Genomic DNA, 16,186 nt, shown 5'->3' on the forward strand with positions numbered 1-16,186 from the left:
ACAGGTGAGCCAGGTCCGAGACACTAAATGTCCCCTGGTTGCGATGACCCCTCCAGGTGCTCCATGCGCAGGTGGCCAAGAGACAGGTGTTGGACAGGTGAGACAGGTGTTAGAGAGACAGGTAAGCCAGGTGCTAGACACAAACCTCTGGCCGTGATGACCCCCTCCAGGTGCTCCATGAGCAGGTAGCCAGGAGACAGGTTTTAGACAGGTGAGACAGGTGTTAGACAGGTGAGACATGTGAGCCAGGTGTGAGACACTAACCTCCCCTCTGGCCCCTCCAGGTGCTCCATGAGCAGGTGGCCATCCCGGGCAGCGAGCTGAACCTGGTGTACCTGAGCTCCAGGGCTCCGGGCTACAAGCCCATCCTGAAGATCCTGCTGACCCAGGAGAGGCTGCCCTTCGGCCTGATGAAGGTGCACCTCATGGTTGCCGTGATGGGCCGGCAGTTCCAGAAGGCCTTCCCCGCCTTCCCCAACCTGTCGTACACCTTCATCTGGGACAAGACGGACGCATACGGCCAGAAGGTGTACGGCCTGGCCGAGGCCATGGGTGGGTCCGCCTCCTACCTCATGAAGAAAGGGTATTTTTCGGACACGTCGGCCAGCAAAATATTTGATTTAATATTAGAGCCTGATCATGGGAAAGTAGAGGCAGCAAAATTAACAAGGATACATTCAGTGAGACAATGGGTAAACAAGATTCTTATAGGGAAACGGTTGCATCGTGGGTAGTGAATACAAAGGTAACAACATTGATGGGAGTGACCTTCGTCGAGAAGGATTGGGGAGAAAGACAAATAAATAGATGAACTGCAATACAGGGGGAATTGTACATCTCTGCAAGGCTGCAAGCAAGGCTGCAAGACAGTGAAAGGAATCTAGACAAAAAAGAATTCAGTGGATTTTCCTGAGTATCAGGCTCCGTCCACACAAAGCCGATTTTTTGGTGAAACCGCATAAGTCTTGTGCGTTTCGGCCGACCGTCCAGACGGAGCCGGCGAATCCAGTGCCCGAAACCGCACATTTCTGAAACCCTCGGAGGTGGTTTCCAATCTATCCAGATCTATGCGGTTTCTTGTTAGGATTCGTGTGGACGCCTGAAACACAAATGATGAATGAAAAAGAATACAAATAAAATAAGAAATAAAAAAATCCAACGCAAGGGTGACGTCATTAGCCCCCCACCAGCTAATGACGTCACCCTTGCGTTGGATTTTTTTATTTCTTATTTTATTTGTATTCTTTTTGTAGCTTTAAATAAAAGATTGATAAAATAATTACTAACTGTACATTAAAAAGTATTTCTGCTCAATTTAAACGGTTGAATCTCCTTGTGAATAAATGTTTGTATACAGAATGCAGGCTGTATGCGCGCAGACTTGATGGGCTCCACTTTTTTACTGTGGAGAACCAGCGCCTTGAATATTTAATACAGCATTTCTACAGCTCGATGCGGTTTCGCAATGACTCCGTCTTTACGGAGATATTCCTGAACCGCATAAAACGAAACTGGATCGTTTTCGCCCGTTTCGGCTCCGTGTGGACGGGGCCTCAGACTCTGTGGCTGCAGTGGGAATGCAAACGCCAGCTCTCTTAGAGAGAGGGAGGGAGGTCTCTCTAGCTCCAGGGAGAATGTCAACAGTTCCTTTTAAATTGACTAGGAATTACATAAAGAAGTTGAATATAATTTGTATATAACTGTATATTATAGTTATGATTGATATTTCAAAAAAATCTGCGGTTCTCACCACCTCGTACCTCTTGAGGCCGATGGCCGGTAGCTGAACCCTGAAGCTTAGTTTTATAAACAAAGCTCTCGTCTGAAATCCACACATTATGGGATGTGTTGTTACTGTATCAGTGTCCTTGGGCGCTGGAGTTATGAACCCAAGAGTGCAGTGTTTTCTGTGAAGGGCAGAGCTGTTTGGCTGCTCTGCATTCCTAATGTTTCCCGGACGGCTATATGCAGCCTCAGAGACACATCCGGTAAAAGGCCTTCGGACGGTCAGGCGAATAAAACATTTATACTGCGGATTAGAGCCACTTTACGGAGGTGTGTGCTGTGATCACGCTCATAATTAAACCAAACGCGAGGATAGTGGGACCCGTAACCGGCCGTTTACACCAGACCTTTATTATCGTGTTGTTGGGGACGCTGGACAGCCGGCAGCTCCAGGGGACGTGTGGCGGAGTCCTGACTCGCGCTGGATTAGGATGTTCTAATTGAATCCTGATGGATCTGCCTCAGGACAGTTCCAGGCAGCAGCACTCAGGATAAACCCCAGCCTCCTCGGGCAGAACCAAATCACCTTTATTTGAATATTGTTATCATTAGCATTCCTGAATTAAAACAGCAGAGTTACTTTTTAATTAGGACTTTAATTAAATACAGCCAACAGACCTGGATGGTAGGAAATCCCGGAGGTTCAGGTGAGGCCAAGCAGAACCAAACTGGTTTCTAATGGGTTATACTGGGTTCCACTACGTTCAGAGTAGGCTTGTGTTCTACTGGCTTCTGGGTTCTGACTCAACCTGTGTTCTCCAGGGTTCTAACAGAGATGTGTTCTCTAGGGTTCTAACAGAGATGTGTTCTCCAGGGTTCTAACAGAGCTGTGTTCTCCAGGGTTCTAGCAGAGCTGTGTTCTCCAGGGTTCTAACAGAGCTGTGTTCTCCAGGGTTCTAACAGAGATTTGTTCTCCAGGGTTCTAACAGAGATGTGTTCTCCAGGGTTCTAACAGAGCTGTGTTCTCCAGGGTTCTAACAGAGATGTGTTCGCTAGGGTTCTAACAGAGCTGTGTTCTCCAGGGTTCTAACCGACCCATGTTCTCCAGGGTTCTAACAGAGCTGTTATTCCAGGGTTCTAATAGAGCTGTGTTCTCCAGGGTTCTAACACTGCTGTGTTCTCCAGGGTTCTAACAGAGCTTTGTTCTCCTCTCAGTGTCGGTGGGTTACGAGTACGAGTCCTGCCTGGACGTGGTTCTGTGGGAGAGGAGGACCGCCGTGCTCCAGGGCTACGAACTTGACGCCTCCAACATCGGAGGATGGATGCTGGACAGACATCACGTCCTGGACGTCCAGAACGGTAGGCCTCACCGCCTGATCCCTGTAGAACGGTAGGCCTCACCGCCTGATCCCTGTAGAACGGTAGGCCTCACCGCCTGATCCCTGTAGAACGGTAGGCCTCACCGCCTGATCCCTGGAGAACGGTAGGCCTCAGCCTGTGTGTCTGTAGAACGGTAGGCCTTACCGCCTGTGTCTGTAGAACAGTAGGCCTCATCCCCTGATCCCTGTAGAACGGTAGGCCTTACCGCCTGTGCCCGTAGAACGGTAAGCCTCATGGCCTGTAGAACGGTAGGCCTCACAGCCTGTGTTTGTAGAGCAGTAGGCCTCACAGCCTGTGTCCCTGTAGAACGGTAGGCCTCACAGCCTGTGTCCCTGTAGGACGGTAGGCCTCACTGCCTATGTGTCTGTAGAACGGTAGGCCTCACTTGCCTATGTGTCTGTAGAACGGAAGGCCTCACTGCCTGTGTGTGGACCTCACGGTAGGCCTCACAGCCTGTGTGTGTGTCTCTGATCCCTGGCTCTCATGCGTTATGGACAGGCAGATTTCACTTTGAACGGCAGCAATAAGTACTGGAATGAAGATGAAATATGCTCAGTCATCGTATCAGCAGCTAATAGAGCAGAGTTCTGAAGGGCCCATCATTCAACTTAATGACGACATCAATCAGAGCCACCCAGAGTTTCACAGCTCTCCACTCCAACAGGGCTGGACATCCTCTACCTCCCAGTGTCTCCCACTCTCTCCTACACGTTTCTACTCTCTAGTCTCCACCACGTGGTCACTGGTCTCTAGTCTCTTGTCTCTCTAGTCTGGGCTCGGCTATTAAGCCTGGGCAGACAGGCTAGCCAGTCTTGATGAGTTGTGTGTGTGTGTGATCCGCGCAGCGTGCACATTTGTCGCTACATGTGTGTCCATGCATCTCTTTCCAGAAGTGGATCTCCTTGAAAATACATCTGGTCTCAGCCCAGTCTCCTCTTCCGCCTCTCTCAACACAAAGTGTCCTTCAGCATTCGGATCTTCCCCACTTCCCCTATTTACCCAGAATGTGTGGTTGTGCTCGGCAGAGTTCAGCGTGTGTTGAACGGTGGACAAATGAGTGTTGATGATACAAGAGATATTGGATATTGTATATTGTAGACTAGTTATTATACTAGTAACTAGAGACCAGAGACTAGATGAGACCAGTCTTTAGATCTCTGAACAGGCTACATTTACAAAAGAGCACGGCAACAAAATGGTGGCTGTTTTTTCCGGTCTGCCACATGGCAATAATGCTAACGCAAAGTTATGCTAACGCTACGCTAACCTAGCGACGAGCAGCTCTCAGAGCAGCAGCGGTGCTGTTTACTCTGAGGTACGTGGCCTCTCGGTTTAACACACAAAATGAAAGGCTCACAGTCGAACCCAATCTGTCAAGATGACTCAAGCCCCGGGTTGAGGCAGAGTGTAAGAAAAGCACACGGATGCTCGCACGAGCGTTTGATGCCGAGCGTTCTGAGTAACTGGCACATCTCCAAAGAGTGCGTCAGACAGCCGCCCAGCAGGAGGTGCAGTCACTGCCGGCTGCGGGTGTTTGTGATCCGCAGAGACACAGGATTCACTTTATCCTCGGCCTGCTTGATATGCTAATGGCGGCCGCGTCCTTTACAAGTAGTGCTCCGTCGTTAGACGGGCGGGGCGTCGGCGGAGGAAGAGGAGGAGGAGGCAGCGGCGGCTACGGGCAAAGCTGCTTCTGCGTGAACACAGCCGAGTGAGGAAGTAAATATAGGGGTTTGTTGTTGTTGTCGTGTTGTTTTCGGTCGGGGCGCTACAGGCTGCTCTCTAGTCGTGTCCTAATGCACATCATCCTGAAATAGAGGAGCTGCTCCTCACAGGCGGCCTGTCTGCCGGGAGTGCCGGCTGCCAGGAGTGTTTCCGCCTGCGATCCCATTAGTTCAAGAGGGCTCTTTACCGCCAGGTGTTTATGTGAAGATGTGTGAGTCGCTGCTAGCGCTCACATCAAAGTAGCCCAACAATATCGCTCCACACCTCCACGCAACGCCTATTTTTATTCTTTTCAAATTGTTAATCCAACCGGAGCCTCGGTGAGCCAGCCCCGTGTGACGGAGACGGCGGCTCACAGAGGAGCTGCTCTCTATCGAACTGGAGCCCGGCTCACAATGACTGATGTCCTCGTCCCTGGAGCCCACATCCAGGGCAGCTGTGAGCTCTGCCTGTCTCCTCCCAGGAGCTCTCATGCTGACCTCCTGCAACATCCAGGCCTCCTCCACCGAACCCTACTGCTGCTCTGCAGGAGGGTATAAGGAGAAGATAAGGAGCTCTGGGGTCTCCTCTCTCCTCCCTCCTTCGAAAGGGGCTCCTCACTCTACCCGCTCCTCTCTCTCTCTCTCTCTCTCTCTCTCTCTCTCTCTCTCTCTCTCTCTCTCTCTCTCTCTCTGTCCTCACTCCCTCCCCTCCCTCCCTTCCTTCCCTCCCTTTCTCATCTAAATTTCTCCCTCCGTCCCTTCCCTCTCTCCCTCCGTCCCTTCCCTCTCTCCCTCCCCCCTCTCCTCCCTCCCTCCCTCGCTCCTCCCTCCCTCCCTCCCCCCTCCCCTCCCAGTCCCTCACCCTGTCCTCGAGCTGCCTCTCTCCCCGACCGAGAGTTGGCCGAGAGTCTCGCAAAGCGACAATGCAGAGGAGAACCCAGAAGGAGACCAATTATGACACTCTCCTCTTCCTCAGTGCCGATCTCCCCCCACCCCCTCTCCCTGGGCCCCTCAGCCTGTCACCAAGGTGACATTGGTGGGGGCCCTCCAGGTACGGGGCCCTGCCCGCTGGTGAGCATTAATCAGGACTGCTCCGTCAGCGTTATGGTGGAGTCACGGCGAAGGGTTAGCGTACGCGGAGTGGTGCCACGTCGCGCTCCATCACTCCTGCTGCTCTATATGGATATATGGATAGAGGCATACATATACATATGTGCACTAGCAAAATGCACTACCAACATGCACTAGCACGTGCACTACCACTTGCGCTACCAACATGCACTACCAACATGCACTACCGACATACACTACCACGTCACTACCATGCGCACTACCACGTGCACTACCATCATGTACTACCACGTCCAAAGTCCTGGTCCTCAGAGTCCTTGTCCTCAGAGTCCTGGTCCTCAGAGTCCTGGTCCTCCTGGTCCTCAGAGTCCTGGTCCTCAGAGTCCTGGTCCTCCTGGTCCCCAGAGTCCTGGTCCTCCTGGTCCTCAGAGTCCTGGTCCACTCAGAGTCCTGGTCCTCAGAGTCCTGGTCCTCCTGGTCCTCAGAGTCCTGGTCCTCAGAGTCCTGGTCCTCAGAGTGCTGGTCCTCAGAGTCCTGGTCCTCCTGGTCCTCAGAGTCCTGGTCCTCCTGGTTCTCAGAGTCCTGGTCCTCAGAGTCCTGGTCCTCCTGGTCCTCAGAGTCCTGGTCCACTCAGAGTCCTGGTCCCAGCCCCCTCTCCCTCTGAAGGTCACGCTGTGATGGCGATCTGTCTTTGTTAGCGTTGGTTTCTGTCTCCCCGCTCCGTCCGGACCCGTCCTCCGGTTGTCCTTCAGGGGAGGGGGGGTACGGACCCCGCGATGCGCTGGGTGTCATCGATCCTTTAATTAGGACACAGACGGCGTCTGCATTCAAACGTGCCGCTGGAGCCTAATAATTAACGACTCCCAGCATGCACCGCTCTGCTTTGATGTTTTTCCGCTGCCCTCGGCGGAGAGGCAGAGTTCTCCTCCTGGAACGCCGCTCCGCAGACAAAATATTCCTTGTGTTGAGTCATGGCGACGCCCGACGTTGCCCGGCAACGCCCGGCGGTCTGAAGCTCACCTGGCCGCACGGCGGCGCTGAATAAAAGATGGGCTCTGCTGACGGGAGATCCCAGCCAGGACGCTGGCCGCTGCTGGGAGTGTTGCAGACACTTCCTCTGCTCCCGCGTGACGCAGAGTCCATGAATCATCATTTATAAATATCTCGGGGCCGCCGCGCTCCGAACGCATTACTGCAACACACTCCGGATAAAAGCCGGCACCAAGCGGCAAATACAACACATTAGAATCTACTTTAAAGACGTGAGAACATTCAAAGCCATGATGCTTTAATGACACCACGGAGGTTCCCGAGACACACGACGAGGAACGCTCTCCCTTCTGTAGCTGCGGTATCTTAAGCTCTCTGCGGCCGCTGGTAGCCTGTGAAGCTCTAAACCTCAGTTGTGCTTTGAGACCCGATGTTGTCTGGGAGGAACAGGATTAATAAAGCACCATCTCGTTCCTGACAGATGTTTCACAGCAGGCTCTTGTTCTGTCGTTTTGTTGTACAAGCCAAGCCTCACCTGCCGTGTGAAGGGGGGTTGCGTTGCAATGGATACAGATCGCAGGTTCCTTCCCGGCTCGGTGATTGATGGGGCTAAACGGGAGGGACATTGATGTGAAATGTCACCTGTGGCTGCTCTCTTCCCAGGCATCCTCTACAAGGGCAGCGGGGAGAACCAGTTCATCTCGCTGCAGCCTCCCGTCATCTCCACGGTGATGGGCAACGGCCGGCGCCGCAGCATCTCCTGCCCCAGCTGCAACGGGCAGGCGCAGGGCAACAAGCTGCTGGCCCCCGTGGCGCTGGCCTGGGGCATCGACGGCAGCCTCTACGTCGGCGACTTCAACTACATCCGCCGCATCTACCCGTCGGGGAATGTGACAAGCGTCATGGAGCTCAGGTGAGGGCGCTCCGGATGTACTCTGGAACGTATCCAGTGTCATGGAGCTCAGGTGAGGGCGCTCCGGATGTACTCTGGAACGTATCCAGTGTCATGGAGCTCAGGTGAGGGCGCTCCAGATGTACTCTGGAACGTATCCAGTGTCATGGAGCTCAGGTGAGGGCGCTCCAGATGTACTCTGGAACGTATCCAGTGTCATGGAGCTCAGGTGAGGGCGCTCCGGATGTACTCTGGAACGTATCCAGTGTCATGGAGCTCAGGTGAGGGCGCTCCAGATGTACTCTGGAACGTATCCAGTGTCATGGAGCTCAGGTGAGGGCACTGCAGATGTTCCCTGAGAACACTGTTTGGTTTGGAGAGTCCAGTCCGCCTGATCTCATGGCCACCAGAACCGACTCAGCCTTTTTTTCTCCCTGACGTCCTCTGACTGGAGGGCTGTTTGGCGTCTTTATCCTCAACAGAATACCGCTCAAATAGACCCCAGACATCTTTTCATCTCCCTTACAATGTGAGAATCGCCTCCACATCCATCTGGGTAATTGGATGAGACATTTTCACATCGGTGTGTAATTGACATAATTTACGCTCCCGTTTTGAAGTGTTCATACCAGCTCTCGGCTGTTTCAAAGGGGCTGGAAATTATTGGGCCATTGTCCAGAGCACCATTCATATATGCCTTCGATATCTGGCGGACAGGAGTATTAATGTTACCCAGCCGTCAGCCCATTGGTCCTGATGCCCCAAGCCGCCTCGCGCTGATTGCTTAGTCTCTAAGAGAGTTTGGCGTGTCGGTGAAACAGCGGTATGTAGGACACGATACCGAAACCGGCCCTTTGCGTCCAGACAGCTGAACACGTTAATCCACAAGGCCTTCTCCTTGGTGATTAACATGTGAGGCTTCTGTCAGACAACCTAATCAATATTCAATATGAGGAGCTAGAATGTAACCCAAGGTAATGAAATGTGAAGTAGTGTAGTGTGTGTAGAAGGATCTCCACCACACACTGCCCTGTTTCATAACCGTTTGGTCTGCTTGGTGGACAAACAGATAAACTGTCTGAATGTTGTGGGACATACTGGTTAATCTGTCTAAATGTTGCTGGACAGACAGGGTAAACTGTCTGAATGTTGTTGGACAGACAGGGTAAACTGTCTGAATGTTGTTGGACAGACAGGGTAAACTGTCTGAATGTTGTTGGACAGACTGGTAAACTGTCTGAATGTTGTTGGACAGACTGGTAAACTGTCTGAATGTTGTTGGACAGACAGGGTAAACTGTCTGAATGTTGTTGGACAGACTGGTAAACTGTCTGAATGTTGTTGGACAGACTGGTAAACTGTCGGAATGTTCTTGGACAGACGGATAAACTATCTGAATGTTGGGCAGACCGCTGTGCTGGTTTTAATGAAGTGACCCAGATGGATATGACCCAAATGAAGAGGTCCGTTGTGGCCAAGGTTGTCTGTCTGATGAGCCTGGTGAGGGAACATGAGCGTACCGTTGACCGTTGACCAGTCAGGTCACAACACTGTCATCAACCCCCAAGCGCTGAGCGTGAGCAGCAGCATGGGATGAACCCACTCACCTCTCAATCCTCTGAGGGTCACATCCCTAAGACTGGAGCAACTCTGCTCCAGTCTCTGCTCCAGTGGAGGTCAACTGCTGCTCGGACTCCTCCTCCTCGGACTCCTCCTCCTTCTCTTATCTCCTCATCCTCTTCGCTCCTCCGCCTCTCCTCTCCTCCTCCTCGTCTTTAACCCCTTGAATTTGTAGGATTGGTAAATTTTATTTATGGGATTTAATTGTTATTGGATTAATCAATAGGAGTTTATATCCAATAAGTCGTTGGTAGCATGAATGTGTTGCTTGAATACTTAACCCTTGTATTTATTAAAATACTATCTCTCCTCTCCTTCCCTCCTTCCTCCTCTCTCCTCTGCCTGCTGTAGAAACAAAGACTTTAGACACAGGTATGTGGTTCAATCCCTCTCCTCATCTCTCCTGCTCTCCCAACGCTCTCGCTATCACCCTCTCTCCCTCCCCATATCTCTTTCCCCATCTCTCTCTCTCCTAATCCCTCTCTCTCTCCCCATCTCTCTCTCTCTCTCTCTCTCTCTCTCTCTCTCTCTCTCTCTCTCTCTCTCTCTCTCTCTCTCTCTCTCTCTCTCCCCCCCTCCTCCCCCCTCGCTCTCTCTCCCTCCCTCCTCTCTCACCCCTCCCTCAGACCATCAGTACCAGTGCACGAGGTGTAGATCAGCATTATGTACTGGAGGAGACAGAGCAGCGTAATGCTTCGGTCGGCCTTCAAAGAACGTTTACGACTCAATGGGAATTTGAGCTGTTTTTTTTACAGTAACTGCATTCATTTTTACACCATCAGAGCACTCAAGCAGCAGTTTAATGTCATTTATGTCAGTCGTTCCCGAATAGAAAGGTTATGTCCCTCCACCTGTTGTGTTTAAATGTCTCATAAAGCATGCTTCACTGTTCTGCTGCCAGCCAACAGTCATGTTTAATATAACGGCATATATTATAGTATAATATAATATAGTATAATATAGAACAATATATTAATATATAATTTAATATAATATAGTATAATATAGTACAATATATTATCTATAATTTAATATAATAAAGTATAAAATAACATAACATAGTATAGTACAACACAATATAGTATAACATAGTTTAATATAATATTGTATAATATAGTATAATTTAAAATATTATAGTATAATATAACACAATATAGCATAATATAGTATAATAAAACATAATATAGTAATACATTACATAATATAGTATAATATAGTGTAATATAATTTAATATAACATTGTTTAATATAGCATAATATAGTATAATATAACACAATACAGCATATTAGTATAATAGAACATAATATAGTATTACATGACATAATATAGTATAATATATCATATGTACATAATATAATGTAATGTAATATAATATAGTATAACATAATATTATGAAATAATATGTGATGTCATGCAATTTAACATAATATTTAATTATGTTATGTAATGTCATGCAATGTAATGTAGATAATATAAAATAATGAAGTATAATGTTATGTAATGTTTTATCATGTAAAATTATGTTATGACATATATTTACACATCATAATATAATATAATAACGTGTAACCCTTGGGCTCTGCCAGTGAACCCTCAGTAATCCCCTTTCCTCTGTGTGTGAGCAGCAACAACCCGGCCCACCGCTACTACCTGACCACCGACCCGGTGTCGGGCCAGCTCTACGTGTCCGACACCAACTCCAGGAGGATCTACCGGCCCCGGGTCCTGGGGGGCACCAAGGAGCTGACGGCCAACGCCGAGGTGGTGGCCGGCACCGGGGAGCACTGCCTGCCCTTCGACGAGAACCACTGCGGGGACGGCGGCAAGGCCCCGGAGGCCTCACTCACCGGACCCAAAGGTACCAGGAACGTCTTGTTCACATGGGACCACCTGGTCCACTAGGACCCACAGGGGCCTGAGACCAGGAACATCTAGTCTGCATAGGACCACCTGGTCCACATAGGACCACCTGGTCCACTAGGACCCACAGGTGCCTGAGACCAGGAACATCTAGTCCGCATAGGACCACGTGGTCCACATACGACCACCTGGTCCACATACGACCACCTGGTCCGCCAGGGCCCAAAGTTACCTGAGACCCAAAGCTACCTGAGACCCAGGAGCATCTAGTTCATATAGGACCACATGGTCCTCTAAGGACAGATAGGAACCTGAGACCCAGGAACATCTGGTCTACTCAGGACCCAAAGGTATCCTTACACCTGCTTACCAGAGGGCCTTCCTGTTGTTTTGGTCGAGCGTCGTTTTAGCGACACTCTCGTGGACAGTAGACTTCATGATCACAGGAAGCGTACCGAGAAACGAGACATCCCTCAGGGAACGAGGTTTTAACGAGACGAGCCCAGAGAAAGGGGAGCTCAACGTTTTATGACTTCATTCACAGAGAACACGATTAATATTCCTCCACACAGAATAAACATCAGGCCGACTGCAAACTTGCCCATTACCACATCCATCTACTGAAGTGCTGTGAAAGACGACAGATGTTCACACATTATATCAGCAGAAAGGTGGGACCTGGAGAACACATCTCAACACGTCCATCATTCGTCCCACGCTGGTCATCCGCTACCTCTCCCACTGCAGGACTGGAACCCATTGTGTTACTCCATGTTACGCCTAGACAAAAGGATGAAAACCACGATCTCATCAAACAAGAGGAAATTAAAGATTAGAATCAACTGCTAACAATTCATGATCTAATCAAACATGATGAAATCAAATACACAAATCAATCGCTAACCAATCAGATGGATCTGTGAAATCCTCACCTGGTTGTTAAAGTAGGTCAGAGTCAGGAAACACATGAAACCAGATCTTGGATATATCACTGAGAAAGCACTTTCCACAGTTAGAGTGGGTGCGGGTCTATAGGGTGCAGGGACTGTATAGGGTGCTGTCCCTTGGAAAGCAGAGCATAGGAGAAGTTTATGATAGTGAAGCATACACCAGGCTGGAGCGCGGGGAGACAGGAGGATATGAACTAATGATGGAGTGGGCGGAAGAGCTTTTATTATTTCCCTGCCTCTCCTCATGTTGGCGGAATTCTGCCCAAGAGTGACACTTTTCATCTGTCAGACGACGAGCTGTCAGCCTCTCGTCTGGGACTATCTCTTCCTCCTTCTCCTCCTCTTCCTCCCCATCAACATCTTCCTCCTCCTCCTCTTCCTCCTCCTCCTGCTCTTCCTCCTCCCCTTCCTCCTCCTTTTCCTCCTCCCCTTCCTCCTCCTCCTCTTCCTCCCCCCCTCCTACCCAGCTTCTCCCCCACCGACGCCTCCTCCGACTGCTCCTCCTCACCCTCCTCTCTTCCTCCTACCCCGCCCTCCTAAACCATATCATCCTCCTCCACCTCCTTCTTCTCATCACACCACTGCCACCCACACCACCGTCCCTTCTTCCATCGTTTCCTCCTCCGTCGCCTCCTCCATCATCCCCTTCTCCTTCTTCTTCAAAACGCCTCCACCTTCTTAACATCTCTGCATGAAATAAACCTTAGTCTGCAGATAAATATAGACACACGAACACACACACACACACCCTCACACTTACCCAGCTAAACAGATTGTAATTCTGTTCAGCAGATCCAAAGCAACACGTTTTAAAAGTGTTCTTCCTCGTGGGCTGAGGGTGAGAAACCCTCACAGGCTGAGGGGCACTACGGCTGACAGCAGTGTTGTGCTCAGGTAGGGAGGGGAGAGAGAGGGGGGAGAGAGGGGGGAGCATGGGGGACAGAAAGGGATATGGAGATGGATGAAGAAAGAGAGGGAGGGGAGAGATGAAAGAGAGTGGGGGAGATAGGGAGAGAGAGAGGAGAATGTAGGGGAGCGATAGGGAGAGACTGGGGGGAGACAGAAGGAGAGAGAGAGGAGAGAGAGGAGAGTGTGGGGGGAGACAGAGGGAGCGGGGTAGGGCGAGGCTGGGAGCTGTGTTAATATATCTTCAGTGGGCGGGGCGGTGTGAGCGACTGGTACCCTGAGCCGCGGCTCTGTCAGTCGGATGATTCAGCCTGCCGTTGTCTCCATGGCAACTGCCTGCATTTCACCACTTTCAGCCGAAATTGGTGAAAGCTGTCATTTCCGCTCCTCCACTCATCACTTATCAGATGGAGTCGGGGGGTCGGGACCCTCGCTGCTGAAGTGACCGGTCGCGCCCCGACAGACCTCACCCCCACCACCCTCCTCCTCCCTCCCCTCTTTATCTCCCCCCCGGTCTCAAACCACCCCCCAGCTGTCTCCCCCACGTCCTCCTCCCCCTCAGTTGTCGTCCCCTAGTCTCCCTCCCCCCAGTCTCCCCCCCAGTTGTCTCCCCCCCCCCAGTCTGCCCCCCCTCAGTCTACCCCAGCCAACCCCCCCAGTTGTCTCCCCTAGCCTCCCCCCGGGTGGTGAGCAGGCTACGCCTATGCAGTCGTTCCTCTCCACGCTGACAAATTATTCACCAGCAGAAAAGCCGGCTGAATTATTGATGGATGTGCTTTCTGCAGTGACCTGAATAATACGGAGCCAAGCTAGACACATGTTCCCGCCATGTTCTGGTCACCGAGTCTCCGCCGCACGCATCCCGGCTCCCCGTCGCCTCCGCTCCAGCCGGCTGGCAGTACTCCCTCAGTACCGGACCACAGAACAACGCCTCACCAGCACTGGGACAGTCAACTTAGGATCCCAGAGTCGTTCTCCAGCTTCAACCAAAGACTCACATGTTCAGAGTCACCTGGACAATTCGCCCCATACCCCTCCATTCTCATATTTTTAGAGTTGAACAACTCTCGGTTTAGTCAGGCCCGCATTTGGGTCGGCCAACATTTTGGGAGAGGGGTATGTGCCCCTCGGACACACCCCTAAGCCCCTTTCCTCCTCCTCCTCCTCCTCCTCCTCCTCCTCCTCCTCCTCCTCCTCCTGCTCCTCCAGGCATCGCGGTGGACCGGAACGGCCTCATCTACTTCGTGGACGGGACCACCATCCGCAAGGTGGACCAGAACGGCATCATCTCCACCTTCCTGGGCTCTAACGACCTGACGTCGCCGCGACCGCTCACCTGCGACAGCAGCATGGATATCAATCAGGTACCCCCCTCCTCCTGCTGGGCCTCACCCACCCCCCCGCCGCTCGGCCTCACCCCCCATGAAGCAGCACTCACCCTTTCATAGTGACCCCTCCACATGCACATCACACCATGAGGGGATCTGATCAGAAGATCTGATCAGGAGATCTGATCAGGAGATCTGATCAGATGATCAGGTGAGGGGGCTCATGGAGGAGCCAAAGCAGAAACAGAATGTCCCTCTTAACGGTTTGAGGACAGAGTTTAATCTTCTGAACAGTGTTGGGGGTAACGCGTTAGAACTAACGCGTTAGAGTACTCTTATTCGTTTTTTTCAGTAACGAGTAACGTAACGCGTTAGTTTTGCGAATTCAGTAATCAGTAACTCGTTAATTTCCAAAATAACCACTCGTTACTCAGTTACTTTAAGATTTTCCCTCGATAAGGAAAGTAAAGTCCCGGGTTTTCTGCATTTAGTCAGATGCTGCTGCCCTGCTCTTTGCATCTCTCTCTCTCGCTCTCTGTGTGTGCGCGCGCACCTGTGTGTGTAAGCTACGTGTGTTACGGCGGCAAGATGGACGAGAAGATAGCCTTAGATTCCTGGAGGTACGCTCATTATTTTGAGTTACAGAGCGAAAAGGACAAGAAGAACATAGTGGTCGTTTTGAGCACCTTCTTCACCTACGTTTCAACCATTACTTTGGTGATAAATAGGCTAAAGGTAGCCTACGTGATTGTTATGAATGTAGGGCTATAGGGTCACACGAACATTTTCAGTTCTTCAATGTTTTTTTAGTGCCATGCACTGTTCTTTTGTGCAACGCATACGGTTAAATTGAGTTACATTTCCAATTCTAAAAGGTTGCGTGCCTACCTGTTAAGCACTTTGTTAGGCGCCTGCACTTGTAAAGTGGATAAGCTATGTGTGACGCACTGTTCTTTTGTGCGCAGCCAATACGGTAAGCTACATTCTGTTAAAATAACTGCCTGTTACCGGAGTATGTTATTCATGGAAGCTGTTCAAATGATCAAAGGATGAATGCCTGTTTAATAAAACGTGCAATATGATGACTGTCTTTCCTGTCATTATGCTATAGGTTCATGATTGATTCATAAACAGTCAGCACTGTTGGTGCATCTAAAGGAGGATGTGTGTTGTTGTTGCGCTAGGCGGACACGCACGCACCCCAAACGCATTTTAATTGTTGGTAACGCACGAGTACTCTAACGCGTTTCTTTTATTTATAGGTAACGTAGTAACGTAACAGATTACTTTTAATTGATAGTAACAAAGTAACCTAACGGATTACTTTCAAAAGTAACGATACCCAACACTGCTGCTGAAAGTCAGGTGAGGAGTCAGGAGGACTGGGAGAGGGTCTGAGTAACGGGCCTCACTATTACCTCACTACCAGTCTTCACCCATCAGCCTCCAGACCTCCCCGTTCCCTCCTCCTCCCGGCTTAGACTTAGGTGATCCTTAGCGCTCGGACCGGCAGAGAGCAGCTGCCACATGAGGAGACCGGGTTAAATCATGAACACAAGATGATGCTGAACAATACCTTTTAGTTTCACAGAGTCCAGTCGTACGGTACAACTCCCCCTACAAGGTACCGGACTCTTGTTGTGTTCCTAATTATTCATATGAAAGGTCAACATAAACAGGTTTCACTAAAGGTTTAGAAATGAATGAAACCCGTCCACCACAGCAGTAATACAGTCCCCTTCCACAGGAGGACCCTC

At 50.5% G+C, this 16,186-nt stretch overlaps 1 protein-coding gene across 1 annotated transcript in view; it reads left to right on the top strand.

The window, feature by feature from the left end:
* si:dkey-237h12.3 (teneurin-3) overlaps positions 1-16,186 on the top strand; it is a 73,598-nt gene that overhangs the window by 48,156 nt on the left and 9,256 nt on the right. Inside the window, exons 14-19 of the mRNA XM_056600471.1 lie at positions 285-552; positions 2,941-3,084; positions 7,536-7,785; positions 9,736-9,756; positions 11,011-11,243; positions 14,311-14,465. Of these exons, the coding sequence (XP_056456446.1) occupies positions 285-552; positions 2,941-3,084; positions 7,536-7,785; positions 9,736-9,756; positions 11,011-11,243; positions 14,311-14,465 (1,071 nt within the window). The remainder of the gene's footprint in view (positions 1-284; positions 553-2,940; positions 3,085-7,535; positions 7,786-9,735; positions 9,757-11,010; positions 11,244-14,310; positions 14,466-16,186) is intronic.

This window comes from Gadus chalcogrammus, chromosome 10 (assembly GCF_026213295.1).
Source record: "Gadus chalcogrammus isolate NIFS_2021 chromosome 10, NIFS_Gcha_1.0, whole genome shotgun sequence".
In the NCBI taxonomy this organism is placed as follows: domain Eukaryota; kingdom Metazoa; phylum Chordata; class Actinopteri; order Gadiformes; family Gadidae; genus Gadus; species Gadus chalcogrammus.